This window comes from Colletes gigas, unplaced genomic scaffold (assembly GCF_013123115.1).
Source record: "Colletes gigas isolate AHSC1104 unplaced genomic scaffold, ASM1312311v1 Colletes_gigas_Sc00042, whole genome shotgun sequence".
Lineage (NCBI taxonomy): Eukaryota > Metazoa > Arthropoda > Insecta > Hymenoptera > Colletidae > Colletes > Colletes gigas.
The window spans coordinates 1,020,594-1,033,834 of record NW_025106671.1 but is presented as its reverse complement, the minus strand read 5'-3'; the positions used below and the strand labels follow the sequence as shown (position 1 = coordinate 1,033,834).

Genomic DNA, 13,241 nt, shown 5'->3' with positions numbered 1-13,241 from the left:
TTAATCCTCGAAGAACTACAGAATGCATTTAATATGCAGAAATATAAGGAATACTTAAAGTAAGATACGAATTATTATATTTAGGGGTCGAGACAGCCCTCTGCGAAGCTTCCGTTTCATTAATTCTATCAATAAAAATGTGAATTTGCATAAAGATCCGCAGTCTAGTTATCGGGTGTACAAACGAATGATCCAAATTATCTTGAGCAGTTGTAAAATCAAGTTTAACCCTTTGCACTCCGAATTATATTTCAATTTTGTTACCAGCAGCTCCCAAACGCCTTCAAGTGTTTTATTTGAAATTTACTTGTTAAAATATCTGTTTTATTTACACTGTTGTTGTGTTTTGTAATTTTCAAGCGTGCGATATCTCTTTGGTGTGGACTTGAAGAAATGTCGAGTGGGACTCGACGAAGGAGCTCCTGAGATAAAAATTGATGTCGAATCACACTCGACATGGGAGTGCAAAGGGTTAAAGTCAACAGATTTTCCTGTTTGTTTGTGGTCATATACTGTTGACATACAGCTAGTTAAAACTAAGAAGATAGTTTAGCAAATGGCCCAACATAACCTTCAAAAGTATTCACTTCAATGGAGTCAAAAGTGGCAACAAATAAGGTGCATAACCGACACTGCATTCTTTATGACTTGCAACAAGGGAAAAATGCTGCAAGAGCATGAGAATAGATTTGTTCCTTACTTGGTGAAGGTGTTGTATCGTATGATGTGTGCACCTTTTGGTTCAGAGTGGTTTAAAAGCAGTGATTTGAGTCTGATCGACAAAACAACGCCCTGGAGGCTCTTATAAGTGTGAGAACGATGATTTGGAACACCTGCTCGCTGAGGATGCGGCACAAATGCAAAAGGAACTTGCAGAACAGTTGGGAATAACCTAGCAAACGATTTCCAAACGCCCACGTGAGATGGGAAGGATCCAGAAGAAGGAAAATGGGTTCCACATGAACTCAGTGCAACCAACAAAGATCAACGAGTGGCAGCGTGTCTTTCTCATGACAATAAGCAGCGTCGAAAGTCTTTCTTGTGGAAAATTGTTACGTGGCGATGAGAAGTGGATACTCTGTGACAATTTGAAGCGTCAACATCGGTTGCAAAGCCCAATCGCTTCTGAAAGAAGGTTCTTCTCTGCATTTGGTGGGATATCAAAGGCGTGGTTTGTTACGAGCTGTTGGAACCTAGTGAAACAGTTACTGAGGACTGCTAGCAACGTCGTTCTCAACGTACGCAACGTATTCTGGCAAAGGAGAACGCCCAATGAAATTGTTGCGTGACAACGCCTGGCCACATATTGCTCCCCCATACAAAAGACACCATAATGAGTCTTGGGACGTCTAGAAGCACCTGGTATATTCACCAGACATCGCTCCATCCGATTATCACCCGTTCCTGGTCTATGTAACCTCCAATCAGTGAATAAGATCCGAAAATTGACTTTATCGGGGCCAAAAACGTAAAATTCTTCCAAGATGGAGTTCATCAGCTGCCTGAAAGATGGCTTAAAGTTATAGAAAGTGAATACTTTGATTTGTACAATTAAATTCACTTTTCTTTAAAATTGAATGTGGCTGAAAAAATTGGATTATTCATTCGTACACCTGATATATCGACAATGTAATCGTGATTTAGTTTCGATGCTTTTTAAATTGGACTTTTGTCGTACCTCGATTCCCATGCCGTCGTAAATCGATTGCAGTTCAGGTCCAACGAATTCCAATAATTGTTTCCTTTCCTCCACGAACTCTGCAAATATTTGATGAAAAATTTTGGGCGCCGTGGGGAGCAAATATACAACATATTTACACGTTTGTTTACCGTCACGTGACCTTCGAACGAGCTCGAGCACTTAAAATACTCGAGGTCACTCGAAGGTCATCGATCGATCTCGACGCCATCTACAATGTCAAACTGAGAAAAAAACACGTTGTCTCGTTAAAAAGAATAACGCAAATGCAACCACAACGTGTGTCTTTGTTTACAATTTGTTAACAAATTCTTTACAATATTCCGTTCTAAATTAACTTTACCGTAAACACCCTGTATATGCGAACTTAGGTAACAAACACGTAAATCAATAATGGTGTGGATAAATAAACGACTAGATAGGTGGTAGAATGAGTAAATGGGCAGAAGACTTTATTAAATAATCAACAAATTGATTTATTAAATATCCAACAGATCATTCGATTGAACATAATTCGGAATACAGATGCGATCGTTGCTCACACGTACACGATCTAGACACAGATACAAAAACACAGAACTCGTTGCCCCCAATACGCAAGCAGTGAAATGAACTTCTAAACAAATCGAAAAGAATTCACGAACACATAGTTTGGACAGCCATAACGAAGAAGTAGCGTGATCCAACGATCCACAGAAAACATACACGTGTGCACAAACGCAATACAGGGTGTTTCGTGATATGTGGTAACCACGTAAAATTTTTCATTTCTAAGATAAACAATTGGAACTTTAAATGTTTCAAGGCACTACTTGGTACTTTAAACAATTAAAATACATTTAAAACGGGACTATAGTGTGCTCAAAAGCAAGTTTACAGCGTGCACCTAATTGTAAATTATTTATTTTTTTTTTTTGTTGACAGAATATTCCATGCAATAAATTTTTTATTATCGATTCCTATTTTTTAATAAATAAGAATTGTTAAATAGTGTTTAGAGGATAGATATAGTCTTGTGAAATGTTCTAAATAGTTCTATTTTACTGTTTCTAAATGTTAGATTTGTCATTGGGTTCCATATATTACGGTTCACCCTGTATAATGTATAAAATAACAGAGAAAGCGTTTCAAGTTCATTTTGGCGTGCAAAAGTTATCAGACAATTGCACGTTCAGCTTTGTAAAAATATAATTAGTAAACTGTGCGCTCTAAGTTCGTTGTTATTAGCAACATTTATTATTAATATCTTAAGAAATAATCTCTATTTGCGTTTAAAGATTGTCAAAGAATATATCGTTTAGTGTAATCAACAAGTAGACCGGACCATAACATAGCTATTTTTCGTTTGTTTCATAATTCAGTTTTGAGGGGGTGAAATCATCCCTTATCTTTCTCCTCGATTATCTCGAGAATGGTAACTGATATCGAAAAAAAGTTTAAACAAAATTTACACGTCTCGTTTAGGTTTCAAAGATTGCCCAAAAAAATTTTTCGATTTACCCCCTCCCTTTTCTGAAAAAATCGAAAATATTTCTGTTTACTCCCCCATGCGAATAATTTATTTCACAGACGAATAAAATGATTTTATTTAATTGTGAAATTTTATTTTAATTTGAGAAATAAGGAAAATAATTAATGTTTCAACTTCTTTTTGAGTTGCATTGTGAAATTGAATTATGGAACGGGAATTAGGTTTGTTATGGATGGACTGCTCTACTTTTAGACAAATTTCATCACTTTTGGAGTTTCCAAAGTTGCTTTGTTAACAAATCAACGGATATTTGAATCGATGCTGGCGAGTTGCTTGGAAGCGTGTATGCAAATTGCGCGATTTAACAAAACATCCAACACACACGAACAATAATATTAAGTAGGTATTGTTAAATAGACCATTCCGTTCTCCAGCGATGAAGACTTTTATCAGCCTCGGGGCGGGCAGGCTTTTCGGGGGTGGCTCGCCCTTGATCACCCCCGCGATCAGCTCCACTTCGAGATTCATTGCGTGGACGCTTAGGCTAACAGCTCGAAATGGTATTCCCTCCGACACGGGAATATTCTGTAGTCTATTCAGTGAGAATTAAATGGTATGAGTTCATTGTTGCTACTGTAGAATTGTATAGCTGCAGAGAGCTAAATATATTTAAGCATTTTTACTTAAAATTAAAATTCAAATATATATATATCATAAAGATAGTTTATATTTGGGTACAAAACTAGTTTAAAATTTTTAATTTTTATATGGTGTTGTTAAAGTAATTAGAAAGAAAGAATACCATATTTGAAAATGTGTTAAGAAAGGATATTATCTAAACAAATTATTAGAATTAAAATAATTGTGTTAAAACAATTATAACAGAATTAATACAATTAAAATAACCGAAATCAAAGGCCACTATATCTCAAATTGTATTAAGAGACGATATTATCAAACAAATATTAGAATTAAAATAACTGTATTAATACTACTATAATAGAAATAGAATCAGTACAATTATAATATAATTAATACTATTATACTAGAATTAATAGAATTATAATAGAATCAATACAATTAAAATAGAAAAAGAAATAGAATTAATGCTATTATAATAGGAAATGAAATAGAATTAATACCATTATAATAGAAAAAGAAATAGAATTAATGCTATTATAATAGGAAATGAAATAGAATTAATACTATTATAATAGAATTAAAACAATTAAAATAGAAAAAGAAATAGAATTAATGCTATTATAATAGAAAAAGAAATAGAATTGATACTATTATAATAGAATTATAAATAATATTATTACTATAATAATAGAATTAATACTGTTATAATAGAAATAGTAATAGTATTAATATTATTATAATAGAAATAGAAATAATATTAATACTATAATAATAGAATTAATACTATTATAATAGAATTAATATTATTATAATAGAAAAAAAACAGTAATAAGACTATTATAATAGAAAAAAACAGTATTAAGACTATTATAATAGAAGAAAAAATAGTATTAATACTATTATAATAGAAAAAATAAGTATTAATACTATTATAATAGAAACAGAAATAATATTAACACTATTATATTAGAATTAATACAATTATAATAGAATTAATAAAATGAAAATAATGTAAATCGAAGATTACGATATTAGGAATTATCTTCAGAAACAATATTATCCAACAAATATTAGAATGAAAATAATTGTATTAATACAGTTATAATAGAATTAATAATATTATAATAGAAAAAGAAATAGTATTAATGCTATTATAATAGAATTAATACTATTACAATAGAAAAAGAAATAGTATTAATACAGTTATAATAGAATTAATACCGTTATAATAGAATTAATATTATTATAATAGAAAAAAAACAGTAATAAGACTATTATAATAGAAAAAAACAGTATTAAGACTATTATAATAGAAACAGAAATAATATTAACACTATTATATTAGAATTAATACAATTATAATAGAATTAATAAAATGAAAATAACGTAAATCGAAGATTACGATATTAGGAATTATCTTCAGAAACAATATTCTCCAACAAATATTAGAATGAAAATAATTGTATTAATACTACTATAATAGAAATAGAAACAGTATTAATACTATTATAATAGGAAAAGAAATAGTATTAATGCTATTATAATAGACTTAGTAAAATTAAAATAACGAAAACCAAAGTGTACCATATTTCAAATTGTATTAGGACACGATATTATCAAACAAATATTAGAATTAAAATAATTATATGAATTCTACTATAATAGAAATAGAATTAATACTGCTATAATACAAAAAGAAATAGAATTAATACAATTATAATAGAATTAATACCATTACAATAGAATTAATATTATTATAATAGAAAAAGAAACAATATTAGGACTATTATAATAGAATTGATACTATTATAATAGAAAAAGAAATAGTATTAACACAATTATAATAGAAAAAGATATAATATTAACACTATTATATTAGAATTAATACAATTATAATAGAATTAATAAAATGAAAATAATGTAAATCAAAGATTACGATATTAGGAATTATCTTCAGAAACAATATTCTCCAACAAATATTAGAATGAAAATAATTGTATTAATACTACTATAATAGAAATAGAAACAGTATTAATACTATTATAATAGGAAAAGAAATAGTATTAATGCTATTATAATAGACTTAATAAAATTAAAATAACGAAAACCAAAGTGTACCATATTTCAAATTGTATTAGGACACGATATTATCAAACAAATATTAGAATTAAAATAATTATATGAATTCTACTATAATAGAAATAGAATTAATACTGCTATAATACAAAAAGAAATAGAATTAATACAATTATAATAGAATTAATACCATTACAATAGAATTAATATTATTATAATAGAAAAAGAAACAATATTAGGACTATTATAATAGAATTGATACTATTATAATAGAAAAAGAAATAGTATTAATACAATTATAATAGAAACAGAAATAATATTAACACTATTATATTAGAATTAATACTATTATAATAGAATTAATAAAATGAAAATAATGTATATCAAAGATTACGATATTAGGAATTATCTTCAGAAACAATATTATCCAACAAATATTAGAATGAAAATAATTGTATTAATACTACTATAATAGAAATAGAAATAGTATTAATATAATTATAATAGAAATAGAATTTATACTGTTATAATACAAAAAGAATTATAATTAATACAATTATAATAGAATTAATAAAATGAAAATAACGTAAATCGAAGATTACGATATTAGGAATTACCTTCAGAAACAATATTATCCAACAAATATTAGAATGAAAATAATTGTATTAATACTACTATAATAGAAATAGAAATAGTATTAATACTATTGTAATAGGAAAAGGAGGACTTCCATTTCCGGTGTGAAAGTGTAGAGACGGTTGAGTGAACGGTGCGAGTGAAAGAGGTGAAAAAATGGGGTAATAGGAAAAGGAATAATATTATTACTATAATAATAGAATTAGTACTATTATAATAGAAATAGTAATAGTATTAATATTATTATAATAGAAGTAGAAATAATATTAATACTATAATAATAGGAAAAGGAATAGTATTAGTACGATTATATTAGAATTAATATAATTAAAATAGAATTAATACTATTTTAATAGGAAAAGGAATAGTATTAGTACCATTATAATAGAATTAATACAATTAAAATAGAATTAATAGAATTAAAATAATAAAAAAAAGGATATTATCTAACAAATATTACAATTAATATGATTGTATTAATAGAATTATAATAGCATTAATACAATTAAAATAACGAAAACCAAAAAGTGCCATATTTGAAATTGTGTTAAGGGACGATATTATCAAACAAATATTAGAATTAAAATAGTTGTATTAATACTATTATAATAGAATTAATATTATTATAATAGAAAAAGAAACAGTATTAAGACTATTGTAATAGAAAAAGAAATAATAATAATACTATTATAATAAATTTAAAACAATTATAATAGAAAAACAAATGGTATTAATACTATTATAATAGAATTAATACAATTAAAATAACGAAAACCAAAGAGTACCATATTTGAAACTATCTTAAAAAACAATATAAACCAACAAATATTATAATTAAAATAATCATATTAATACAATTACAATAAAATTAATAAAATTAAAATAACCTAAACCAAAGAGTACCATATTTGAAACTATCTTGGGAAACAATATTATCCAACAAATATCAGAACGAAAATAATCCTGCTACTATAATTATAATAAAATTAATGGAATTAAAATAACTGTATTTTTCCAATACTGCCAATAATAATCACCTCGTATCTTTTGTTATTCCTCCAAATCGAATCTTCTCGCCACGCTGTGCAATATATAATCTCCTCCTAAAATTTCTAACAATAAAAACAAACGTACGTTTGATCGATAATCTCTTTAAACGCGGACCCCATGGACACAAACTGCTTTCATATAGTTACAATATATTTAACATCTATATATATATATATATATATATGTATATATACTTTATTAAATGTATCCAACCGTATTCGTTATAATAATCGTTTCTTAAATTGATTGTATCGTTCTTGTTTTTTGTCCCGCGAAACTTGCAAAGTACCCTTAACGTTAACAGTAATCAATAATAATCTCTCGTTATCAACTCTCGATACATTTATAGATGAATATACATTTCAGTCGTCGATAGAAATACGATGGAATCGATAGACGATTAATTAGTTAGGTAACATTGGTTTGAAGATTGTCCTCGCCTTGAACTTTTGTCTTTTTGTTCCTTTAATTTCTCCTTTCTCCTTTTTTTTTTTATATCTCGTTTTACCTCGTGGTACCTTTCGTTAGTTTCGTTTTTTTCGATTTTCTTTTTTGTTTCTTTTTTTTTTGTTTTTTTTTTAATTCTTTGTACTCAAGTTTTTGTATTGCTGATTGATGGTCCTGGTCAAATAACGCGTACGACACTCATCTTCTGACGACGAATTTCCCCCTTGCGGACTATGTCGCGCGCATATTTGTTTAATTTTCTAGCGAATCTGCAACATAAAGATTAAGTTCCTAGATCATACTGTAAACGAATATTAACAGACCCTCAGAGAGATCTAACGTTTTGGTACTTATAATACATCTGGTATCGCCACATGGTGCTTTCAAACGTCTTCTAAAAATAATCTGAAGATTTCTAACGGGTAGCAGATTCGTCAGAATTTTCAAACTCACGGAAATCGAGTTTAAATTTAACAAATTTAAAAAAAATTATTTTGCAATCATGATTTTTCAGTGATTTTATTATTTTAAATATTTTTAGTCAGCTCTGATTCTGGGTTTTTAAGTAATTTATATTCTTTTATTCAACGAATGCAACCCCTTTGCACCCCTAATTTTCAAATTTTGGAAAATCGAGTTTAAATTTAACAAATTCAACAAAAATAATTTTTCAACCATGATTTTGATTTTCGGTTTTTAAATAATTTATCTTCTTTTTTTCGTCGAATGCAACCCCTTTGCACCCCCAATTTTCAAATTTAGGAAAATCGAGCTTAAATTTAACAAATTCAAAGACAATAATTTCTCAACCATGATTTTGGGTTTTTAAATAATTCATCTTCTTTTATTCCTCAAATTGCAACCCCCTTGCACCCCTAATTTTCAAATTTAGAAAAATCGAGTTTAAATTTAACAAATTCAAAGAAAATTGTTTCCCATCCATGATTTTGGGATTTTAAATAATTTATCTTCTTTTGTTCCTCAAATGCAACCCCCTTGCACCCCTAATTTTCAAGCTTATGGAAATCGAGTTTAAATTCAACAAATTCAAGAAACATTATTTCTCAAACATGATTTTCAGTTTTTAAATAATTTATCTTCATTTTTTCGTCGAATGCAACCCCCTTTGCACCCCTAATTTCCAAACTCGCGGAAATCGAGTTTAAATTTAATAAATTCAAACAAAATTATTTCTCAACCATGATTTTAGGTTTTTAAATAATTTATCTTCTTTTGTTCGTCGAATGCAACCCCCTTGCACCCCTAATTTCCAAACTCACGGAAATCGAGTTTTTTAACAAATTTAACAAAAATTATTTCTCAATCATGATTTTGATTTTCGGTTTTTAAATAATTTATCTTCTTTTTTCCGTCGAATGCAACCCCCCTGCACCCCTAATTTTCCAATTTAGAAAAATCGAGCTTAAATTTAACAAATTCAAAGAAAATTGTTTCCCATCCATGATTTTGGGATTTTAAATAATTTATCTTCTTTTGTTCCTCAAATGCAACCCCCTTGCACCCCTAATTTTCAAGCTTATGGAAATCGAGTTTAAATTTAACAAATTCAAGAAACATTATTTCTCAAACATGATTTTCGGTTTTTAAATAATTTATCTTCTTTTTTTCGTCGAATGCAACCCCCTTTGCACCCCTAATTTCCAAACTCGCGGAAATCGAGTTTAAATTTAATAAATTCAAACAAAATTATTTCTCAACCATGATTTTAGGTTTTTAAATAATTTATCTTCTTTTGTTCGTCGAATGCAACCCCCTTGCACCCCTAATTTCCAAACTCACGGAAATCGAGTTTTTTAACAAATTTAACAAAAATTATTTCTCAATCATGATTTTGATTTTCGGTTTTTAAATAATTTATCTTCTTTTTTTCGTCGAATGCAACCCCCCTGCACCCCTAATTTTCCAATTTAGAAAAATCGAGCTTAAATTTAACAAATTCAAAGAAAATTGTTTCCCATCCATGATTTTGGGATTTTAAATAATTTATCTTCTTTTGTTCCTCAAATGCAACCCCCTTGCACCCCTAATTTTCAAATTCACCAAAATCGAGTTTAAATTTGAGAAATTAAAAAAAAATTATTTCTCAACCATGATTTTGGGTTTTTAAATAATTTATCTTCTTTTCTTCCTCGAATGCAACCCCCTTTGCACCCCCTAATTTCCAAACTCACGGAACTCGAGTGTAAATATAACAAATTCAAAGAAAATTGTTTCTCAACCATGATTTTGGGATTTTAAATAATTTAGCTTCTTTTTTTCCTCGAATACAACCCCCTTTGCACCCTTAATTTCCAAACTTACAAAAATCAAGTTTAAATTTCCAAATTGAAAAAAAATTATTTCTCAACCATGATTTTAGGATTTTAAATAATTTATCTTCTTTTATTCCTCGAATGCAACCCCCTTTGCACCCCTAATTTCCAAACTCACGAAAATCGAAGTTTAACAAATTTCTTTAAAAAAAATAATTATATCTAATGATTTTTCAATGATATTATTAAATAAAAAATTGTATTATTTAAAATACTTTCTTCGTAAATTTCAGTCAGATCTCTAGGTTTTAAAATTATTCATCTTCTTTTGTTCCTCGAATGCAACCCCTTTGCACCCCTTTGCACCCCTTTGGTTCTCGTTTCGCGTAGGTTCAGTCTTATCCACTTTAATTTTAATGGACTTGCGAAATTTTCCAAAGGACCTCGTTAAATGGATGTTCTGCCTGTTCCACGATTGGTCCTTGTCGCTGACGTTGAGTGCACTATACGAAACCAGGTTTCGTTCGATCCAGTAAACTCCGGTTACGAAGTTTCTTCGTGCCCATAGTGGCGAAACAGTGCATTTCTCAAAGAGCAAACAATATCGAGAGGGAAGAAGCTATATTCCCTTCGATAATGTCACTGGATGAAACGTCAAACTGTGACACGAACGGAGGGAGTGCAATCTATTATCTTGAGCAAAAGTTACTTACAAAAACCAGCAAATTACACTAGTTTATTACTAGTTTAATAACAAACAAAAATTATTTATTATTATTATTAAAAATTTGCAAATAAAAATACAATTTTAAGTTATTTACAATAACCAGTAAATTTAATCTATTTGTAACAAATTATACTGGTTTATTACAAGTTTAGTAACAAACAAAAATTATTCATTATTATTATTAAAAATTTGCAAATAAAAATACAATTTTAAGTTGTTTACAATAACCAGTAAATTTAATCTATTTTTAACGAATTACACTAGTTTATTACTAGTTTAGTAACAAACAAAAATTATTCATTGTTATCATTAAAAATTTGCAAATAAACATACAATTTTGAAACTAACCTTAAAAGTCGAAGTGAAATAATTTTAATGTGAAAATTTATAAAAATATACTGTTTCATTTGACTTAAAAACAAAGAAACAAAAAAAAACAAAACATACAGAAATAATTTGATGGAATAACTTTTATTTATTTATACTGTTTCACTTGACCTCTGGTTTTTAAGTTCTCAACACGGGTCTTGAGATTTCACTTAAATATTCTGCATTATTAAGCAGATTATTCTAGTAACTAAAATCAATAACAATGATATAAGCATGTAACCCATTAAACGCGAGGTGAACGAAAAAATAAGAACATTCGGTTTCTTTTGAAAATTCCCCTCTAAAACCGAGTACAACAATTTTTCAAAACGTTATTCGACCATTTTTGTATATAATAAAATTAATTTATCGTTCTGAGAGTTCTGAAAAATTTTTATTTTATTACATCCATAAATTTTTGAGTTAAATTATTGATTAAATTGTTTACAAAATCGTAAATAATAGTTTCCCCGAATTATGTGAATTCTTTGTTTATCATCACTCAAATCAGAGCTGACTAAAATTTGTAGAGAAAATATTTTCATTTTTCGAATCCACAATACCAAAACAGAGTGTCTTTCACTGTATTTAAAATACTACGTAATTCAGAAACGAGTAAAATATATCATTTTCAAAAATATTGATCCAAGCTGTACCATTTGCTAATTGAAATTTAGCTCTGTATCGAACTTCGCCACTTCGGAAGTTTCGTTCGATAGCGGCGAAACCAGCGGCACAATTCGCGATAAAAAATAATTAGCCCGTGAGCCTGATCGAAATCTATATTTTATCCTTCCGTGGCGATTTACCGTGTAAACGGGCGTTTATCGTATTTAAATAGTAAACAGCGATAAGGGAGCGAACGACGAAGGGGAAAAAAGGATATAAAAACGGTGGATCGATTCGCCCAAACGCAGAATCGAAGCGCCACCTTTCTATCGATAAGCGAGAATAATTATTTTTCTTAATTCGTCGTGTCAGGGAGCAGAGCACGCCGTGTCGGTAATATTTCCAATTATCCCGTTCCTATCGATCGGTAAGGACGAGTCAAAATGGCGGTCGGAGTGGGGGTATGTTTATCGAGCTAAGGGAGTCTCAAAAAAAAAATAAAAAACACCTAATCTCAATTTTTTCGAGACAATAGTTCGCAGCATCCGTGGAAGCGGACGAGAAACGCGGGGATGGGGGACAGTGGAACGCGGGATCAAATGAAATTCGAGGCAAAGCGATCCGGCAGGCTGGAATAGAGGGTCTAAAATGAGAATTAAATAGGCGCTCACCGGTCTGTCGCTTTGACTGAGACGAAAAACACCGACCCTCAACACGGGCGCCGCACTACTGCTGACACAGAGGCCCGAGCGTGGCTCGAGTCGGGCGATAGGTCGACACACATGCGCATTGATCCGCTTCACCTGGGAACAGGTTGACGCAGCGCCACCTGGGAGAAGACTCGCGAACCACGCGCGACACACAGGACATTAGGACGAAATTTACGATGCGTGGTACGAGCTCCACAGATTCACCCTCCAATTTCATGGGGTGTCAGATTTTATTCTTAGGATTACCACGATTTTCGTGAAACCTACGTAATCAATACTTTCGACATTTATCAACACCCTCTTTAAGTATCATGAGGGGGGTTAGAAACTTAGTATTCAACTTAACATTTACAAGCTTTGTTAAAGGGTAAAATCGATAATTGGGAGTACGAAAAATTCTATACTGTGGAGCTAAGTTCAAATACCACAAAGAAAATTCCCTTTCTTTTTTGTATTTCGTGAAATTAAAACGTCCATTGACTAAATCTTTAATCCTGTTTGCAATAGGTTTTTAAGCCCATTTGAGATGACC

At 29.5% G+C, this 13,241-nt stretch overlaps 1 protein-coding gene across 2 annotated transcripts in view; it reads right to left on the bottom strand.

Moving 5' to 3' along the window:
- The window catches only part of LOC122402936 (NACHT domain- and WD repeat-containing protein 1), a 28,732-nt gene extending 15,736 nt beyond the window's left edge, over positions 1–12,996 (bottom strand). The window contains exons 1-4 of one of the 2 annotated variants that reach the window (XM_043406137.1): positions 12,671–12,996; positions 7,562–8,290; positions 3,590–3,762; positions 1,679–1,758 (exon numbers count right to left, since the gene is read on the bottom strand). In XM_043406137.1, coding sequence (XP_043262072.1) covers positions 1,679–1,758; positions 3,590–3,698 — 189 coding nt within the window. In that variant the 5' untranslated portion in view covers positions 3,699–3,762; positions 7,562–8,290; positions 12,671–12,996. Of the gene's footprint in view, positions 1–700; positions 903–1,678; positions 1,759–3,589; positions 3,763–7,561; positions 8,291–12,670 lie in introns of those variants that run through there. The other variant, XM_043406138.1, reaches the window with a different exon arrangement.
- Positions 12,997–13,241: the final 245 nt, after the last annotated feature.